The following is a 22,173-nucleotide window of genomic DNA, read 5'->3' as shown; positions in this document are numbered from 1 at the left end:
AACCTGTATGGACCCAGGAACTCCTAGCCTGGCTAGACCAGCCTAATCCTGCACAAGCATCAACATGGATAAACAAACAAGCTTGTGAGATATGGCTGGTCTCACGAGGCTAGATTGACGACTACACAAACGTTAATAGGTCTGAACGTGGGCCTTGATTGGCCCAGGCCTTTATTTTGACTGATCTGGGGGAGAGAAAGGTACAGTATGTAAAGCTCGCACGAGATCATGCCGTTCTCGCCGAGCTATGGAACTCACATGACAACTCCAACTTCAAGAATCCTGTAACCCAGTGACCCTCAAAAGAACCCCCACAATATCTCTAAAATCCTCTACTATGACCTCAAGAAACCCTGTAATACCTACAACCTCCTGGTCAAGGGTCTGCTGTGATTTCAGAATCCCCACACTAACACTTCAACCTTCATTCAAAAAGTATTGAAACCATTGATACACAGTAGCCTGGCACCGCCCGCCTACGTACTTCCGCTCAATTGTGATTTCCCTTCAGTATCAGTCTGGGTCTGTGGTATTTTCGTGTGTTTTCTCTGCAGATTTTCTAGCGGCCCAATCAAAGAAACAGAGGGATGGCATGACCAGGCTAGATATACAGTGTATTCAAATGAAATAAGCTTTCTTTCTTTACATAAAACCTGAATGTCATCAGTGCCAAGTTGGCAGGTATCACACCTCAGTGACTGACTGAGGTGCACCATGTCCCTGATAAAGCCTGTAATCTATGACTTTTTTTCTGTCAGTGTCACAGTGGGCGGAAGGTCAGAAAAGGAGATCTGTTCAGTAGGTGAAAGGCTATGACAACACAGGCTGCTGGTCAATCCTTTACTAAGCACAATGATAGATCAATCAAGACAAAATCAGCTGGGTCCTGGTTAGAGTGCAGAGGGACACTGACCGGGCTGATCAAAGACATGGAAGGTCCCTGAACTGGTCAGCAGGACGAGGGTCAGTGTAGTGCAGTGCTGCCACCTGCTGGAAGCAAACATCACTTACGTCTCACTGCTCTCCTGACTATCACCAGAAATGCCTTTAAAGTCTCATTTTGTAAAGTAAAAAGCTCAAATAAATAGTGGTGCCCTTTTTATTTTCTATTTGTTTTAATGTCATCCATCTTTAAATGCTAACTGTATGAGTATATGGAAATTCCAGTCCACATACTTTCAGTTTGATGTAGATTTTCTCATGCTATACATTCCAATACCATACGTACTACATACTAACTGTATACAGAATGGGCTATGTACTTGCACCTCTATATCCGCAGTGTGAACACAACATACCACATGCTATGCATTTTGGAATTGGGACCCAGACATTGTTTTGACCTTCAAGATCGGTTCCCTGTCAGTATGGGCGCTGAAAGAAATTGGTGTTAATACATAAATCTGTTGGGTCTGTAATGGTATGTAAAAAAAGAAAAATAAATGTTCAGCTTCCTCCATAAAGGGCAGTAAAGTCTGGAACATGTTACCCGTTGAAATAAAATGAATACCACATGTCAAGTTGGTCACAACAAAGGTTACAAATTGGCTAAAAGCAAAACAAGCCTGTACCCATTTATAGCTTACTTTTGTTGCTTACAGGTTGTACTGTTTTGTAATGTGATGATATAGTACCGTTCCGTATGTGTATTCTATTGTATTCTGTATTGTACTATGGTTTTAATATGTTGATCAATGAAGGCTTTGTATGTTGATTAAGTTGCCCAAATAAGGGTTGTACATTTAGCAAAAGCTATAAACTCTCTGTGCAGGACATCAGTTACATTCTTTGTATTAGAACTATGTGAAACTGCATCGTCCCTGTTCAAAAATAAAATAAAAAATAAATATAAAAAACAATTGTGGTTTTCAGTTTGGTGTGAAGAACGTAACCTAATCAGAGCCCTGTTCTCAACACCTTTGGGAGACCTAGCATCAGTACTAGACCTCACTAATGCTCTTGTAGCTTTCTTCCAACATCTGGTGGAAAGCCTAGAATCATAGGATTGGAGGCTGTTATGCTAGCACATTTTAATGGCCATCGGTTTAGAAAGACATGGGTATAATGTTTGGGTATACATAAACATGTACTTGGTATCTCAATGTATATTTATCAAACATTTAGCGGAGACTGTGTTTTTTTTCCCATCACAATTTTATTATGTGACTTTGTACAATAAAAACAAGACATTACAAAATACAGATGCAGTACACCACAACAGTGCTTAATGTGTTGTAAAGAAAGCCAGCTTGGTTCAGTTATTAAGTTGACCGCTGTTTGACTGAAGAATCTCAGCTCCTACTCTCCCCCATCCACCAGCATCCAACACAAGCTCTTCCACATCCTGCCCCTGGAAAGACTTGAATGTGTTGGGAAGCATTTTCTATCTAGAATCTGCTCCAAGACGTTCAAATAAATCCACGTCAAAGCACTTCAGGATGCAGCTCCTTTTGCGTTTTTTTGTTTACACTCAGCATGAGTGAAGTCAGGAATATAATGTGTTTTCCACGATTAGGGCTGGAAAGCAACCGACTATGATGCCGGAAAAAAAACAATGAACACAATTTCTATGCCAGGGCCAATACAAAAAAAAAAGGAGAAAAAAATGAAAAATAAAAAGTCAGAAAATGTTACACATGATTGAAGTTAAACACTGCAGTTCATGGTTATACAATTTACATCACAGGAGACAGAAGAGTAGCACATCTTGGGGAGGAACCTAAATGCGATACCTTAATAAGTGAACCGAAAAGTTACATTTATATAAAAAATAACACAGTGCCTGAGGTGAGCTCTGAAAGGAAGACCTCTTTGTTTGGTTTTTGGCATTAAAAAAAAGATGCAGAACAAGAACAGTGCAGCATCCAACATTCTCAGAGTAGAAGAAGAAACGAGAAGATAATGACTGAACTCTGAACAGCGACCTCCAGTTTGTGTTTCCTATGTGAATATAGGCCTGGGTGGTTTGGTCAGCACTGACTCAAACCTGGACTAAACACTGAATCTATATATAACGCAGGTAATAGCAGTTCTTTATGGAGGAAGACGAGGAAGAGAGGAGGAGAGTGATTGGTTAAAATTCAGAGTCCAGGCAATACTGCCCCCTGGCTTTCACATGATTATTACACAGTAATATGGTCAAACAGCGGATGTTGTTGGTCGACGAGATGTCCTGACAATCAAAGGGGTGGTGGCATGTTGGCAAGTAATACACTGTCACATCAGGGAGGTCCTCAGGAGTTATTAAAATATCTTCTTCTTCTTGTTCTTTTCCAAGGTCCTGTGAAATAAGAGGAGGGGAGAGTAGTCAAATATAGGTTTTACACACGGATCTGATAAGAATCTCCTCTAACAACTTCAAATGAAAGATTAAAGCTTGATATAGAAATGTATTACAGTGATCACAGAACGCTCCCATGCCAAGCAGCTTTCGCTTTACTAATCTAAACATGTGAACACAAACCACAGATGGTTTCTTTAAAAGGTAAAGGAGAACATAACACAGGTCAATACTCCCTCACACTGACAGCTGATGTGTGGCCGAAATTAAGACTTTGAACATTTGTATTTATGTTTCATATCAGCACTTTACAGGGATAGGCTTCTCAAATCGCGTTACTGCGATACACTGAAATCTGCGACCAATACGAATATGTGACCATTGAGCATGCACGCGTGAACCGAAAATCGGACTGGGTGTATGACCAGACCAAAAGCAGTAATAAAAACTATATAAAAACGTCTTTCTTTGCACTGAAGGTTTGCTGTTAAAGGTAATTTATGATTATGAGAGGAAACATGAGGCTGTTTAAAAGATATTTAAATGTTACTCGGAGCTGCTTTAATGGACAAAATCTTAACAGGTGAATTTCTGAAATAAATCAGAATTTTTGACTCAATAATCGATAGATGAATTTACTTTCAAAATAGTTGTTGTTTTGCAGCACTAGCTTCAACTCCAGTCATGCTGTAGTGAGTAGGTAAAGTAAGGATTTCACCAGCCAATGCAAAGGATTTAACCTAGTAGATCCCAGTGTTGTGATCAATAAAGCATAAGTTGTGGGTTGTGTAGCTGGTGAGTGTTGCACAGGGTTGTACCTGGATGCGTCTAGTTTGTGCTGCTCCAGGATCCTCTGCTGAGCCTCCCAGCTGGCCCTCTCCTCCTCATGCTGTCGTCTCTTCTCCTCCAGCTCTCTGTGCTGAGCCTCCAGGTTCTTCTTCATCTGCTCATGACGCCTCTGGAGCTGCACACACACAGGCACACACAGGCGCACACACTCACCGGTTAACCAAGCACTTACCCACACACACACGGTGTATTACTGTGTTGTGGTGGAGTGTGGAGACATTACATAGAGTTACATACATTTCCTGGAGACTTGCCCGACCATAACTTGAGTCTATCCTTTCCTTAAAGCATGTCTTCCCCTAAAATTTATTTTATTTCGTCACACACACACACACACACACACACACACACACACACACACACACACACACACACACACACACACACACACACACACACACACACACACACACACACACACACACACACACACACACACACACACACACACACACACACACACACACACACACACACACACACACACACACACACACACACACACACACACACACACACACAGTTTACCTCGGCCTCAGACTCTTTGAGCTTCTGGAGCTTCTCCTTGACCTTCATCTCAAACACTTGTTCCATCTCCTGTTCCATCTTCTTCATCTTGGACACGTGGTCCCTCCGCTCCTCCTCCATCTGGGCCAGAGGGCTCCTGGAGACACAGGCCAGGGTTAGGACAGAGCACACACACACACACACACACACACACACAGGGCCAGCTAGAGCCATGTTCACCGATATGACATCACAGCTGTATAGTTCAAGCCATTGCCTCGCAGAAATACAGCTCCCTTCCATATATAAAGATGAGTGTAGAGTGAAGAGGCAGGAACAGGGGAGAATGAAAAGCCTGGCTGGCCTGGCCCTCACTGGAAGCCTGCTGTTAATAGAAAGCTTCCAGACAGGGCTTTGGCTGGGAGGGGACAGACAAAGAGAACATATACTAACCGTGACCCATTACAACCAGGTTTAGACCTCAAGCTCAAGTCAACATGTTCAGCTGGTAACACATTTCCTGGTGCCATAATAAAGCAAGCTTTACATTGACAAACGGTATGATGGCAACAGTAGCTGCCATCATAAGGTTTGTCGACGTAAAGCTTGCTTTATGTGTTAATATGCAATATTGGGGGGGGGGGGGGCACCCTACCAACTGAGCTAAGGGCGCCCCCTTAAAGATTATTACTTTGATATCAACCCTAAATTGGCCTTTTAAGCAGGCGCAAGATGCAAACAAAATATATCTTGGAGCATTGCAGGTGAAAAAAAGTAGGAAAAAGAAAATATTGTCCTATGAGACGGAGGGAGTGGAAATGGTCAGAGAGAGAGAGAGAGAGAGAGAGAGAGAGAGAGAGAGAGAGAGAGAGAGAGAGAGAAGTGAAATGTTCTTTGGAGGGTTTTTAGAACAAGTGAAGTAACACTTACATGCCGTCGGATGTGTCAGGTCTAAAAACAAACAAACGCAGAGACACTTAGCATGCTGCCATTAACCATGCATTAGCTTGTGAGTCTGTGCTAGTGATTACTGACATGCTGCAGCCCCAAGGTGGATTAGCAGTCAGACGCTAACTCAGTTAGCACGCTCAGCAGTGATACTGTTGGCCAGTTAGTGGAGGGGGTTAGTGCTAGCTGGTTATGGGGTCAGGAATGGCTGTCAAGGCCTGGACTGGTTGAGTGGACTATCTGCCAACTTTGATCTGGAGGTCAGTGGCCACAGACTGTGACCTGTGAACTGTAGTTTCCACACAGGGCTCAGTGTTCAGAGGGAGGCTCCTAATCAGCACCGTTACCCCATTAGCTCACACTGGTCAACATCAACATAGGGATGGATGGCATAAACACTATAGACAGTACACAGGTGGGAGTTTGTGCTACAGTAATGGATTGTGACCAGCTCTAAAAGTAGCAATAACTTCAAATCACACAATGTGTTTTCATCTGCCTGCGCCCTGGTTGACCAGTAGGCCCGCTATGGAAATGCTGGTAGAATGCGTGAAAAACTCACAAAATAAAAATAAAACACAAGTGACATTCAAAACTAGTTTTCAAGGGGGGAGGGGTGGTGGTGTAGTGGTTAGAGCGCGCCCCCCCCCCCCCCCCCCCCCCCCCCAATGGAGGCTCAGTCCTCTTCACAGCAGACCACGGGTTAGAATCCACTGTAGATGAACTTACTTGGTGAGCTGTCCCTTGTTCTTGTTGTTGTCCCCACCGTTGTAGGTGACAGCAGCTAGCTTTCTGCTTCGGTAGTTCTCATAGTGGACATTGTTTGTCACATCCTTCAGGTCCTGCATGTGGGTCCTGAAAACATGACCAGAGTCCAGTCAATCCCTATTTAATCTAGGCCGTTAATAGCCTTAAGGAAGCATTCATTTGGGTAATGAATGTACCCGTAATGTTAAAGTGTTGTCAGCTTGGGTACTTTGCTACATTTTCATTCACCCCTGATCAGAACTCAATCTACTGTAGTGAAACAGAGACGGCCATGTAGTGAGACGGAGACTGTGTGTGTTAGCTCACCTGATGAGCATGTTCCGGAGGATTGTAAAATCACAGTGCTCTCCATTCTCCACTAGAACAAGACACAAACACAGCGGTTTAGATACCAGAACTTGCATTGATTATGAATACATAAAAATAAATATATATCATATTTAACAATGCAGCTTTGACAATTTCAACATCCACGAGAACTTGTCTCAATCCCTTTTCTTGGTAAAGGTAACAGTGTTTTCAGCAGAGTGATGTTTGAGATCACAGTGTGTGGTGAGCAGGTCAGACAGGCCAGCCAGCTCAGACTAATGATCAGACAAACCAACTGCTTAGCCGGATTAGCAACAGCACTTCATCACATCACATTACTGAGTACAATGTTATCACAAGCAACAGAACCACACACACAGACAGACAATCTAACACACACACACACACACACACACACACACACACACACACACACACACACACACACACACACACACACACACACACACACACACACACACACACACACACACACACACACACACACACACACACACACACACACACACACACACACACACACACACACACACACACACACACACACACACACACACACACACACACACACAGCAATTGAATACTTTGTCCCCAGAGGGACATTTCAGTGTTCCAGCAGTAATTAAAATAAATGACAAAAAAAGCAATTGTATTATTTAAGTGAATCAGAAGGGAGTAAGTGTTATATAAAAAAATAAGAAGAATATGGCTATACATAGAAGTTCAAATGATCAGGAAATTTGAATACAATATTAAAAAACATAAACAGTGATAATATGAGATTAAGAAAACCGATATGAAAGAAAACTGATATGAACACTAGCATGTCTGATGTAGACATAGTGCACATCATCTAATCGTTTCCTGGTGCAAGGACAGTCATAAATATAGTGGGGTGTATAGATTATATGGTATTATATTTATATTTAATTTAGGCCATAGGTTCATATTATGTAGTGTATACAGTATATATATATATAGTTTTATTCTCGGAAAAAAAATTAATAGTTATAGTTTCCTTAGTTTTTAATTGTTGGGAGAGTTGTAGTTGTTCTTGTCGGAGTTCATATAGTTAATACACAGCCTAGGCTCTGTAAACTGGTATGTAAACAAAAGGGGCCCACCATAGCTAGAAACTTGCCTATTTAAAGAGCCTAGACTATGCCTTAACACTGGATTTTTTTTTCTTCAGAGCAAAACACAGTTCTGACAGATAGCGGACAATGTGATTGTATAAGTGATTTTGACAACAAGTGTTCTCCAGAATCGCTGACTTCTAATAATCTGCATCATGGTTTCAATGTTCCTTATGATTAAGGATTTTGTTTAAATATAGCTGGAATGGGCACTCCGGTGGCGTAGTGGATAGAGCGCATACTATATTGGCTCAGGCCTCGTTGCAGTGGTCGCGGGTTCAAATCTGACCCGTGGACCTTTACTACGTGTCATCCCCCCCTCTCTCTGTCTCCCCATTTCAACTCTGTAATATCAAATAAAGCTAGAAAATGCCAAAATGCCTATATATATATATATTTAATATATATATATTTAATATATATATATATATATATTTAATATATATATATTTAATATATATATATTAAATATATATATATTTAATATATATATATATATATTTAATATATATATATTTAATATATATATATATATATTTAATATATATGTATATATTAAATAACTGGATTATTTAATAAATTATACTTTTAATCAATGACTCATTTATATGGTGACTTTAGTTGGTTGAGTATAGACTTGATCAGGCGCCTGAATTTTAGATACCAGCGAGCACCAGCAGGGGGCTTCACGTGCTTGTGTCCCTGCCCCAGTAAAGGCCACCACAGTCCTCTTGAGGTTTCTCTGCTCTGCCTGTGGTAAGAGTTCCATGCATATCTTCTCAGGGACCTTGCCCTCGCTACATATCTACGCTGACATGGAGCCAAAAACATTTGTGGTATTCCAAAGACTCACTCTCTCCATGGAAGGCCAACACTGGTGGCAATCCAGTTTCATAGTAGCACTGCCACAAGTCATCCACTAGGCTGTACTGTACTCAGTCAATGCACAACAACACAATCTATATGGTGTGACATGGTACGTTTCACTGCCTCCTATTCATCAGCTTCAGTGAATACCTGTGAGCTCAGTCACATTTGAGACTGTGTCCTCATCACTGTAAAAACCTTTCACACACAATGTGACGGCTACTTCCTGTGTCAGGTCAAACAGGTCTTCATATCCGCTGCTGAACAGAGAAATGCTTAGATTCCCACTGGTTTTTTTGTTGGCCATGTCACTGGTTTGTCTCATAATATCAGAATGGCTTGAGTTTTCTTCTTAAAAAAGGTTCAAATGTTCCTGTTCTTTGCTCTATTTGGGTTTATTCAAGGCATGTTTTAGTCTTTTAGTTAAACTATGTACTCTTGTATATAGCAGAGACATGATTGAGGTTTACAAGATTGTCCCTGGAATATATGGTGAAACTGTTGAGCCCATCTTCAACTTTTGGAAAATGGTCCCATCTAAAGAGGGAATTCTTTAAAGTTAAACCCCGAAACATGTGACAATTCCTGCGGTCAAAGCATGGAACGAGCTTCCAGAAGAAGTGGTGAGGCCCCCCCCCCTTCAGTTCACTCTTTCAAGAAAACGTTCGAAACATTTTGTTTTTCAAAAGATGTCATGTAAAACTATAAAGATGATTTGTAATCTATTAATGAAATTAATGTCATTTTGTACGAAGGAAATTCATTTATGGAATTGCTGTGATTTACAACTGGCATATCAGTGATTCTTGAGAAGTGGGACAAAACAGGGTGCAATGTTGAAAAAATACAAACCCTATGTTTAGTCAAATTAAATTACATGTATGTATCCAACATATACTAAGCTACTGAGCTACGCTTTGACACAACCTCCCAGCTTCTGTCCTTTTTATCAAAATGGGCTTTTTACCTTGCCATTCCTTATCAAAATGGGCTTTTTAGCTCATCATTCCTTATTTTGTTTCAACACCGTCAGACACCAAAAAACACAAATAAATGTTCCCTCATTTTATGCTAGACCCATGAGATGTATAGTGATCACAAATATTCACCAAAACTGATAGAGGCCACAAAAAATACATAAAAAACATAATATGTTTTTGATATCTGACGGTGTTGACATATTTAACGTTTCTTAAACAGAACAAATATATTTTTTCTAGTAGCAGTTTGGTTTTTCTGTTGTTGATAGGTGCTAGTATGAACTACTTCAGGAAAATAAAATGATCAAACAATTTCAAATAACTTCTTCAGAAATTGTAAGTCGGTGTTGACATATCATGGTTGTGACGCAGGACTTTCAAGATTTGTAATGTACTATATTCTAAAACTACAACACTTATCAGAGCCTGTCTGACTCTAATGTACTCTGCAGAGGTAGAATGTGACAAGAGGTCCTTCAAAGTGAAAGCTGCCCCTTATTTTGGCTGATTTTATTACATTTGAATGGATTGTCTGACGGTGGTGACAAAAAGTGTCCCCCCACTTTGAAACCATATAAAACATGAATGTGTTGAAGAAAAACAGTTTTTATTGATATGAGAGATTATTTAGTGTTGCTTTTGATGAAAAAAAAAACACTTTAATTATCAAAGTATTTTTATCAGGTTTTATTGCATATGAAAGATTGAAACCCTCTCTGTGGACACACTGTTTTGGACGTCGTGAGAACAAGTGTAATATATTTGACATAATTATTAAATTAAATTTAAGGGGATAATTGTGCTCCAGACATTCTATTCTTAATCCCTAATAACATCTACAATTTTAAATATTTTTATTTTTGGAGATAACAGCAGTTACATATGGAAGAATCACTGATATATATACATTAAAGTAATTAGACACATGTATTAAAAGGCACCCGTGGAGTAATCTTATAATCTCCTTGAGATCAAACTAATTTATGTGTCCATTCAGTGTTCCTCACTGAACCAGGCTGTTTGCGTCCTAGAGACAAACACTCAATGCATCAATGTAATCCTGGTGTTTCCATTAGGTTCTGAGCGGTATGCCAACAAAGGGCTGAGCCAGCTGTGCTAATATCAAGATCAATAGTGATCCACTGATCTCTCCTTAGATGGCTGCTCTGCTGTGTGTGCTGGCCAACATCCCACTGTTACCGTATCATGATGATGGATGAATGTGTGATGGGATAGCTCCCACTTTCTCAGTCACACAATACTGTAAAACTACCGGAATTTTTGGACTATAAGCCGCGACTTTTTCCCCATTTTTCGACCCTGTTATTACACAGCACAGTATATGTTCTGTAGCTACTAGGGATGGGCGTTAGTAATCGAGTACTCGAGTATTTAAACGTTTCAAATTAACTCGATTGGTGGATGAGGAAAATCGTTTTTTTTGTGTCTAGCCGCCCCCATTTTAATTTTTTTTTATATACGTGTACAAAACGGCATAAAAACTGATAAAATTAAGTTTAACAAAATTAAATATTTTGATGCAAGTGCAATAAACTGAGCGTTTTGTCAAACAGCAACTGCAAATAACTGCCACCGCAGCGCAGCCTGTGTTCTCCACAGCACCGCGGAGCTGAACACGGTCTCTCCTTTCTCAAGAACATTTTCAGGAATATAACTCTCCAATTATTTCAAAGCAGATGATAAAGTTACGTTTATAAAAAGGGGAGATGACACCTGTTACTCTCAGTTAGTAATGAGTCGACTCCAGGTGAGCATGCAAGGTGCTCTCCGCTTGGAAAGAAAAGTAAAGAAGAAGCAAGGTAATTATTCACGGACACGGAGTGAGCATTACGCGTTTGGATATACAATTCTATCTGCTTTGGTGAGTTATTTATATGTATTTTAAATGCGTTGCGTTCGAAAAATAGAAAAAAGTTTAGCGAGGAATCGATTGATCTTCGAGGAATGCAAGCGATCACACGAGTAGCGAAAACACTCGTGCCCATTCTTAGTACCTACTATTGCTTTAAATGGTAACACTTGAATACGTTATGCAAATATGCAACTTGTGTGTTGAACTGTTAATAAATGAGAGCTTCCTCAAGCAGCCATTTCTTTCCCGACAATCCCCTCTGTGCACAAACTCTTACATATGGTAATTAAACATTATAACACCTGCGGCTTATACTGCGGAAAATACGGTAACCCTTACTCTAGATCTGGCAAGTGTTTCCACCGCCGACCCAATCATTTAGGTAGGCGGAGTTTAGGCTGTACGGTGATAGCCACCGCCAGAATATGGGAAAAATATTGGGCCTTGGAATGACTGCAGTCAAGCCAGCGGTCTCTTGTTTTTGCTTGGTCAAACCAGCCACTTCTATGCTTATTTCCCCGTGTTGTGAGCGTATTATGCGGGTAAATGCAAAAAGACGGCTCGGTGCAAAAACACCATACAATAAACAGAGTGCTACTGCGACATTTTTCGCGAAACAAAATAACTCTCTTCACTCTTACCGGAGTGACTACACAGGGTGGTTTAATGCAGAAATTATTCTTTCACCAATCAACGGACGGCGGTGTGTAGCTCCACCCTTTTGGCACCCTTTCAGACGACCAGTACCCCAACGGAGGAGCACCGAAAATGGGAGCGGCTCAGAGCGGTTTAGCTCGCTTATCTTGGGACCCTATCCAACTTTTGGCAAATGAAAAGCCAAAATAAGTGGACTCAGCCGCTCCGACCTGACCCGCTCTACTCGGTGGAAATGAGAAATAAGTACCATGAAATAATTATTGGCACAATTTAGATTTTTAATTCGATTTTTTTTGCAGTTTTCTTTGCAGGCAATAATATTTGAATATAAATATATATATATATATATATATATATTTTAAATGTATGCATAACAAAATGCTCAGTATGTGAAATGTGTATTTTATGTCAATGCCTATTTATATTGTTGATAAGTGATCAATATTCTATAAAGAAAAGAAACGATAAGCCCTTGTTTAAATAAAGCACTTCTCATGCCGATGCATCTCTCGACTACTCTCTGTGCGCTGATGTTAATCCATAACGCAATTCCACAGTGTGTGTGTGTGTGCGTATGGGTGTTAATGCTGAATATTGGGATGAGAGCAAAACAAGATCACATGGATTGTGTTACTGCTTTGCAAATCATCTATGCATGCTCAATAAACCAATAAACCAATTATGACTATTAGAATTACTGTGTGTGTGTGAGTGAGTGAGTGACCCTGCGTACCGAATCGCATACTCTTTCTTTTTTCTATTCTACATACTACATCCAACGATAAAAATAGTCTAGTTAGGATGCAGTTGGCATACTATTGGGACTTTTACTTATTTATTTCATCATAACATTGCGCCTTGATCTTGCCTCTTGCTTTTATATCCGTCGCATCCCCGTTTGTTTTCATATGGAGGCTCCGTTGATTTGACGTCACTTCAGGTTTGCACTGGATTATGGGTCAGAATCGCCCAAATAGGATGCTGTTTTCACAACTAACAATCTTGGCCGGATGTAGTAGACATCCGGGTCTTTCTAACCATCCTAAATTTGGCCACAAGAATCGGGACATCCTAAAACTTTTTTCTACCATACTAAATAGTAGAAAGTATGCGATTCGGAACTTAGGGTTTGTTAGATTCCACCTAGTTGTATCAGTATAGCAGCCTAGGATCCATTGCCCTTGGAGCTCTCACCTTCAGCCACACCCCAGGGATACTGCCTGCCACGCACTCGCTTTCCATTGACCTCGATGATGGTGTTGCTACCGACGACAGCCAAGGGTAAACGATCCTGCAGAGAGGGGGGAGGGAGGGGACAACTGTTGCATAGTTCACGCACAACGGGCTAAAAATACACAGTAGGCCGAACGCTCCCATTCACACACACATACTATAAATGACATAAATCAAAAGACATTGCTTGACATGCAGCTAACAGAGAGCAGAGGCGCTTTGATTAAACGGAGGGCTGATTTTTAGAACAACAACAGACCTTGATTTTCCTGACAATCTTCATCTCCTCCTCGTCATCCGTGTCCGGGAACTCGTAGATTTTGATTTTGTGCTCCTGGATTTCTTTCATGATCTGCACATGAACACAAACAGTATCAATGTATAGATGCAGCGTCTGTGCACTCATTATACAGTGTGCTATTTTTAACGCTGGTTCCTGAAATACAGCATTGTGAGACAGCATACAACACAAGAGTTTAAAGGAAGTCTTCAACATTGGTTGGACAATCTGAACTTCCTGTATCCTGTTTATTTTTTGCTTAGATAAACACATTGGACTGGTCAGTGAGGCACACAAACACAACGCTGAGGATTTCTACAGTGACAGCAAAACAGATTTGATTGGATTAGGTCTGGGTATCGTTTAAAATACTCAACTACACAATACTGACTTTGAGAGAAATATTAACATGCTGTTTTACAAAACTTTGCCTGTATAAAAAGACCAACTAGAATTAAGAAAATGATATATATACATTGAGGTATTAGTTAAGATGTAGTATAGACTAAATCAAAAATTACTCTCTCACACACACACACACACACACACCCACCCACCCACACACACACACACACCTGTTTCTTGAACTGTTGACACTCCTCAGGAGTCATTGTGTCGGCTTTGGCGATGAGGGGAATGATGTTGACCTTTTCATGTAACCGTTTCATGAATTCAATATCAAGGGGCTTCAGTCTGAGGAAGAGGCAAAGACAAGACACAGTTGAAAGGTACGAGTGTCAGTCAACGCCTGGGGCACTTATGTATTTTCAGCATACTACAATTGAAATGCATGTATTGGGACATCCTAAATCTTTTTCTGGCATACTAAATAGTAGGGAAGTATGGGGATCAGAACGCAGGGACTGTTTGAAAAACTGCAGAGGCAACTCCGTGTGCGTTTGTGTCGGTTTGTGTGCATGTTTGGCAGTGGCCTGAGCCAAGACACAGATTGGAGGAATGGTGTCTTCCAGGTCAGGACAGATTACACCAGTGTGATTCCTGCGTGGTAGCTCGGTAGGAGGGCCTGGCTGGGTTTGGACTACTTCACTGCTTGCCAGAGAGTGAGGCAGCAGGCCAGCAACAATGCAACACAACAGCTGAAGTATGCAGCTCTGTTGCTTGTTTCTTTCCATGTGTTCCTGTGATTCCACAATGGAGGTGACAGACTTATACTCAGGGCCATTGATCTCTTACCTAACTGTCAAAAGTGTTCTCGTCTGATCAGAGGTTGCTTGGCCAGTAACGTAGCTCAAGACTCTTTTAATCGCAATATCAGAAAACCTTAACAAGTTGTCAGTTAAACCCACTGCCAAACCTCTGGGGGCCATTTTTGATTCTAATTTCAGCTTTGAGGAGCAAATCCATTCAGTGGTTTGTTTTAGTCTCCTCCAATTGCAAACAATTCCCAGAATCAAGTCTTTTCTTTTTCTTCTTAAGCAATTTAACCTGCATCCTGCACAGTCGTAAACATACCTGTTAAAATGCAAAGGGGTCAAAGGCAGTAGCTGTAAAACCAATACAGCACACAACACATTTCACATAGACACAAAGTGAAAAAATGAAATATGACAATGCCTCTAAAGCGGTCAATGATCAGGCTTCCACTCTAAACCAGTTGTGTACCATCTAATAATGCATTGTGCGATACATGCCTTAAGATCCATTGCTGCTCTATTCTGTTTAAATGATTAGTGTGTGAAAATCCCTTTATGAAAATGAAAAATGAAATAAAAAAATCACCTCTAAAAATTCCATGACTTTCTAGATATTCCAGAATCAGACGGATCCCTGAGGTACCTACCCGTGCCCAGACGGAGCGATGAAATACAGGCAGCACTGCACTCTGTTGTCTGGCATTAGCCGTCTGTTGACCCGGGACTCTGCGTTCAGGTAATCCTCAAACTTACTGTCGATGTAATCGGTGACCGGCTGCCAGCTGTGGACCACACATCATTCACGTCAATGTCAGGTGACCGTGATACCATTAGAATATTTTATAGTCACTTATATAATGTGTTAGCCTCATAGCATAATAGCCTAAGTCATATTTTAAGGGTTATAGAGTAGGGTAAAGTAGATGTAGAGTAGATGTAGAATAGAGTAGATGTAGAATAGAGTAGATGTAGAGTAGAGTAAATATGATTTAGGCAATTATGCTATGAGGCTAACGATATGACAGATAACAAATGATAAATGGCTGCGCTCACCAGTTACTGTTGTCAACTGCGTCACCAAAGCCGGGGGTGTCAACGATGGTGAGCAGAAGCTGCACTCCTCCTTCCTTCACCAGAGTTTTGGACTGTTCCACCTGTACAGCAGGAATATTGACACAAATCAGTCAAGCAACATGCACATTACAAAATTGCTGCAAAATAATTTTTTCTTAATTTCCGTTTGCATAGAAAGTTTCTACCAGTGAGTGGGCTAACTACGAATTATTAAACAGACCGACATCAACCAAACAGTCAAAAAGACATTTCTGGTAAGTAATGTTAGCATTGGGAGCCAATGGGCCCCAACGTCTCTGTATCACTGAAACCATCCCTGCGTTCCAAATCATATACTCTTTCTGTTTACTACACTACATAGTAAAGTACAGAAGAGTTTTAGGTCCACAGGAGAGAAAAAAAAATCAGATAAAGAAGATTTTTTTTTTCATGATGTCGAGAAATGTCAAGAATAAAGACGAATACTGCAAAATGCAATTGGAGTTAGTGGGGCATCCTGGTATTTTGGCATATTGCAATTGACCTGCATGTATTAGGACATCTTAAAAAAAATTCTGGCATACTAAATGGCAGGGAAGTATGTGTATTGGAACACAGGGTAAGTGATGGTTGATTTACATGGGTTTCATAGAGCTTTATTGAAAATTAACCCAATTGATGAGGACCACACTGAACTGTCTTCCTCCTTAGAGACTGGTCAACCATATAGTGTATCACAGCCCCATGTTTACTACTGTTAAGAGTTGAACATTTACAACATGTCAAATATGAAATGCTTAGAGCAGCTGAATCAATCACTTGGATGTTGGTTGGTTGTTACACAAAGATAACTCACTGGTAATGTGGTACGTTTTACAAAGTCGGACAATGTTTAGTTTGAAGAAAAAAAACCACATAAGATACATTACTTTGAAGAGACCAATTTGAAGGGACATTACATATGGAATACCGTTCCTGAGGAAGCGTGGCCATGGAACTTAGCTGGCTACTTTTTCTTTTACTCACTGTACTAACACAAATACACAGAGACCATAACTAAAAACAGCTCTGCAACGCAAATGAACCAGTGAGCCACAGTTGTTTATGAATACCACGTAGCATGCCATGTAAAAAGAACGGGCTGAACAAAGTTTCCTCTGCACACACAGTCAGGAGCAGCAGAAGCGCTAGGCTTTGATCACAGGGGGTCCACCCACAACTTGTGATCAGCAGATGAACTTTGATCTAATTCAGCAGATGTGAACCAGAACCGGTCTTCCATTCCCTCACATCAGGAGACGCAGAGCTTCACACAGACTACCAGTGACTGATGAGAAGCACTCAAGTCAGGTCCATGCAGCAGTTTCCAGACACACATTGACGTGACAACACTCCCTAAAATACAAATGCTGTTTTTAACCTTATGAGGTCCGCCATTTTATCAATAGAGATTTTAAGCTACCGCCAGACAAGCCCAAACTAAGGTCTCTTGAAGAATCAATATCTAATTGCAAAAACAAAAACAAAAGGTGTTCTTTCAAAATGTTATGATATTTTTCTAACGAACAATAAACACAATGTAGATAGTTTGGTGGCACGGTGGGAAAAGGACCTTCAAGCTGTTTTGGGAATGATGTCTGGAGAAAGTGTTCCCAAACCTCTCACACACCTTTTCTGTGTAACAGATATAAGGAAATGCCACATGGAATATCACATATATTATACATAATATTGAATATTCATGATCTGCTACCTGTCCGTACTGTGTGCGCACTGAAGAAAAATCTGGTATTAATACACAGTCTAGGGTCCGTAAACGGGTATGTAAACTAATGAGGCAAACCGTAGCTAGCAACATGTCCGTTTACAGAGTCTAGTGCAGACACTGGTATTGTAACGTAAGAAGATATTCACCAATTTTGACAAAGGGTGATTTGGACAACAAGCATTCTCCAGAATCACTTCCTCAACATTTAAGGAAATGTATTTAGTATTATTAATGACACCTGTTCATTACTTGCTATGACATGTCACAATGCCTGCTGTGAAAAGTCAGGTCAAGAGGTCAGAGCTTTCTGAGCCTCCTCCCCCTCCATCCGTTCTACACCTGGTTGGTGCTGAATGCTGATTGGCTGCAGGTTAGCTGTCTGTTGTGCAGTTGTTCCAGCTGTTGTCTCTCACAATCTATCACAATGGATTTACAGCTGCCTCACAGGATTCCACAGAAGGCAGCAGACCTTTGGCCCTGTGACCCCCACTGACCCGCCGCTTACTGTTATTAACTGGAATATATCACAACTGACCCCTAGCCTCCAGAGCTGCTAAGAAACTCACTAACAAATGACTTTCATTACAGTCAATCCAAGTTCAATTCAGAGGAATTCACTTGTAAAGACCTTGTAAATGCCATTAAACATTACATATACATTATTTCAAATACAAAGTGGTGTGAAAAAAAAGCATATACTGCAATGTGGCAGGGTCATACCGGGCACTGTCCCTGCGTTCCAAACCACATACTCTTTTATTTTTACTGCACTACATACTAAAGTACAGGAGTTTTAGGAGAGGAAAAAAAAATCAAATGAGGAAGTTTTTTTTATTTTTATTATGTCGAGAAATGTCAAGAATTAAGACTAATACTGCAAAATGCTATTGGAGTTAGTGGGGCATTTATGTATTTTCAGCATACTACAACTGACGTGCATGTATTGGGACATCCTTAATCTTTTCCTGGCATACTAAATAGTAGGGAAGTATGGGGTTTGTAACGCAGGGTGTGTTACTCATCAGGAAACAAAGATACTGTCAAGAAATATTTGCAATATTTGAGATTCCTGTATAAGCATGTGACTGTGACAGAATGGTGCTTGTGATATACTGGGAATGTCTATGCAGATCTGCACGGGCGATATAGATAAGAAGAACGTGTTGCACTCGCATTACAACCAAAGTGGTAGAAACAGTCCCTGCATTCCAATACCCATACTTCCCTACTATTTAGTATGCCAGAAAAAGATTTAGGGTGTCCCAATACATATGCTAAAACATTTTTTTTAAATAATTGCCCCCCCTAACTTCAATAGCATTTTGGAGTATTCATCTTTATTCTCGACATAATGAAAAAAAAAAACGTAATTATCAAATTTTTTTTTTTCGCGTGGCTCTAAAACTCTTCTCTACTTTAGTATGTAGGGTAGTAAAAAGAAAAAGTATGTCATTTGGAACGCAGGGAGTGTGTCTGGGACAGTCAGAGATGGTGCTATACAACACAGCTTCAGTTTAAAGTGTAGGACTGCTGAATGGACCACTATGAAGAATCCTGCAGTGTGTGTCTTCTCCTCCTGAGTAACAGGATGAGTCAAGCCACAGACATGGCTATTAAAACCAGTCAGGCTGCCCACAGACAGTGAGCTCATGGGAAAAGTAAGGACAACTCCAGGCTTTCACACAAGCACAGTTAAGTAAGACATCAGTACTTATGTAAGCTAATAAAGTACTTAACATACAGCAAATGAAAAGGTGACAACTAACAAGATGGAGTCAGTGGTGCACTTCTACACCTCCCTAATGTGTTTGTATTACTGTGATGTCACAGTAAAAGACATCACAGTAATATTTACAAAGTAAGTTTTTTTTTAACCCTATATTTCTCTTTCTGTGATGTCACGAGAAAGAGAAATATAGGGTTAAAAAAACACTCTTTCTGCCTTTTCTCAGGCTAGGATGAACCGATTTCAATTTTTTTTCGCACATTTATACTACATAGGATCTCAGAATTCAATACACCTTCATATTCAAACCAGTGAAGTAGGCCTTTAAATTCAAATCCCAAATGCAGTCATAGTGAAAGGTTCAGTAAGAGGAATGGTCAGTTTAGCTAACTTCCGGTCAGTGACTGCAGTTAGCAGTCCCCTCACTCGTCCCTACGTCACCACATTAATGCACTGTGGTCTTCAAGCAGCGAGTTATCTAGCATCATCTCAGATAAGTAAGTGTGATAAAACATGATAAAAACCATCAAAACACACATTGGGGAGGATTTTTACCTGCTCCGCCATTGTAGGCGCATACACATTCACCCATCTGTCGCTCTGCACGTGCACCGGCAGTGAGACGGGTGCCAGTTTGTAGCGTTCTCTCTTCCGATTGGTTATTAGTAGTGGGATCCCCGAAAAGTTCATTTGCCGATTACATGCAGAGCGAGTGACTGAGAGATCGGCTTTATGAAACGCGTACACTATATATGTGATCACTGTATGAATGAAGAGCGATTTAACACTTATATTAACATAAATACATCGCTTACTTCACCTTTAACCTTCATTTCAAAACTTGGAGTGATCATCACTGACTTCATTAGGTTGACAATATCCGACCACCTGTCTAGGCAGCGAACGCCTCTGCTTACTGGCACATCTCACCAACACAAACGCTGCTATTTTAATCTCTGCAGCTGTTTGCACCCTGCACCTCAGCTGCTCACATGAGTAAACAATAATGCTTGTCCCTCTGTGTCCATACGGGTCTAACGTTTACATTCAAGCTGATCGAGGTGAGAAAAACCTGTGTCTACTGCATAGTCAATGGACCCAGGTCTAAATGCTTGGTGAAAACATTCCTGTTGCACAAAAAAAGCCCACTTTAGCATAACAAAACAGTAATGCACTCGCACAAATGCAACTAGGTAAACAGTAAACTTGCACAAAAACAAAAGGTTGCTTATAAGTTAATGTGCGCAATATGTGTTTTTGGTCTAACGATCATTGTTTGGTTGATCCAGTGAATGAAATACCTGTCTGACAGATCAAAGAATTGCTTTGATATCATTCTGACAATAGAGAAATGTATGTATTGTGTCTCATGGTACTGTATATATTTTCACATTACCTTATCCTATTGTACCTCTGCCCAAACCATAGATAGTATATAAAAAGGCCCAAACATATTACAGTCAAATCTACTACTTTTTACCACTCTTAACAGTTATTAGCTAGACAATGATACATTGCATGGTTTACCTCATGATTGTTTCATTGAAAATACGTGTATAAAGTTCAAAAGATGTTATGCACAGCTGTTCACTCTTTTAAAGCAGTTAAAGTACTAATGGAGAGGCTGATGTGACAATTAGTGGACAAAAACTATTATTGTAGTTGAAGTGACATGATTTTTCAAACTAGCCCAGTGTTCACATCTTACTATAATACATACTAAAGTACAGAAGAGTTTTAGGGCCACAGGAAGGGGAAAAAAAATCAATCAGACAAGGAAGTTTTTTTCTCTCATTATGTCGAGAAATGTCAAGAATAAAGACGAATACTCCAAAATGCTATTGGAGTTAATGGGGCATTTATGTATTTTCAGCATACTACAATTGACGTGCATGTATTGGGACATCCTAAATCTTTTTCTGGCATACTAAATAGTATGGAAGTATGGGGATTGGAACGCAGGGACAGTCTTTGCTGCGAGTTGGAGTTGCCCCTTTACATGACACATCTACTTCATTGGATGATTTTTCATTTCAGTTCCAGTGAGGCAGGAGCAGGCGTCTTCTCAGCGGAGCATGTCTGTGCATTTCAGGACAAGACGGAGCTGAGAGCAGAAGGCAGTTTGCTTGGCCTATCACCAAGTCCCTGTCCTTGTAGCACTATTGAACCCTCAGAGAGCCTTTATTACCCAGGAGCACTAGAGGCATCTGCCCTGAGCCATCACATCTAACAGCTAACACCCACTCTGCACACCCCTGCCTGATCACTTATCTTATTCGTTTCCTCTCCTTTTATTAAATAATAAATTGGATCCTATTACACACAACATTCCTCAGGGTTTCATCACAGACCTCGGGGGAAAAAAAAAAGTGGCCACATGTATTTGAAATGCAATGAGTTTGTGGTTCCTGGAGAGAGAGAGAGAGAGCAAAAGAAGTTCTGTTTTCCATTTTTCTTCTATTGGCCTACTGGGACGGATAAACATCAAGCAATGCAAACACACATTAAAGTACATTTCATTTTACAGCTCTCAATCTTTTTCCTTTGGGACTTGAAACTTCAAAAATATCAAAACATTCAGTCAGGGAGGGAGGGAGGGAGCCAACAGAGGAACACACACACACACACACACACACACACACACACACACACACACACACACACACACACACACACACACACACACACACACACACACACACACACACACACACACACACACACACACACACACACACACACACACACACACACACACACACAC

The 22,173-nt window shown here is 40.5% G+C and overlaps 1 protein-coding gene across 2 annotated transcripts in view; it reads right to left on the bottom strand.

Annotated features, from left to right (window-relative positions):
* Positions 1-2,142: 2,142 nt before the first annotated feature.
* Positions 2,143-22,173, bottom strand: part of LOC307264628 (septin-7) — a 33,581-nt gene continuing 13,550 nt past the window's right edge. The window contains exons 3-13 of one of the 2 annotated variants that reach the window (XM_080046070.1): positions 15,916-16,016; positions 15,510-15,644; positions 14,284-14,401; positions 13,688-13,780; positions 13,390-13,486; positions 6,659-6,710; positions 6,314-6,439; positions 5,567-5,587; positions 4,658-4,793; positions 4,099-4,244; positions 2,143-3,280 (exon numbers count right to left, since the gene is read on the bottom strand). In XM_080046070.1, the coding sequence (XP_079902196.1) occupies positions 3,244-3,280; positions 4,099-4,244; positions 4,658-4,793; positions 5,567-5,587; positions 6,314-6,439; positions 6,659-6,710; positions 13,390-13,486; positions 13,688-13,780; positions 14,284-14,401; positions 15,510-15,644; positions 15,916-16,016 (1,062 nt within the window). In that variant the 3' untranslated portion in view covers positions 2,143-3,243. The remainder of the gene's footprint in view (positions 3,281-4,098; positions 4,245-4,657; positions 4,794-5,566; positions 5,588-6,313; positions 6,440-6,658; positions 6,711-13,389; positions 13,487-13,687; positions 13,781-14,283; positions 14,402-15,509; positions 15,645-15,915; positions 16,017-22,173) is intronic. The other variant, XM_080046071.1, reaches the window with a different exon arrangement.

The sequence above is a fragment of the Ammodytes marinus genome (assembly GCF_949987685.1).
Source record: "Ammodytes marinus genome assembly, chromosome: 17".
Lineage (NCBI taxonomy): Eukaryota > Metazoa > Chordata > Actinopteri > Uranoscopiformes > Ammodytidae > Ammodytes > Ammodytes marinus.
This window is presented reverse-complemented; position numbering and strand designations above follow the sequence as displayed.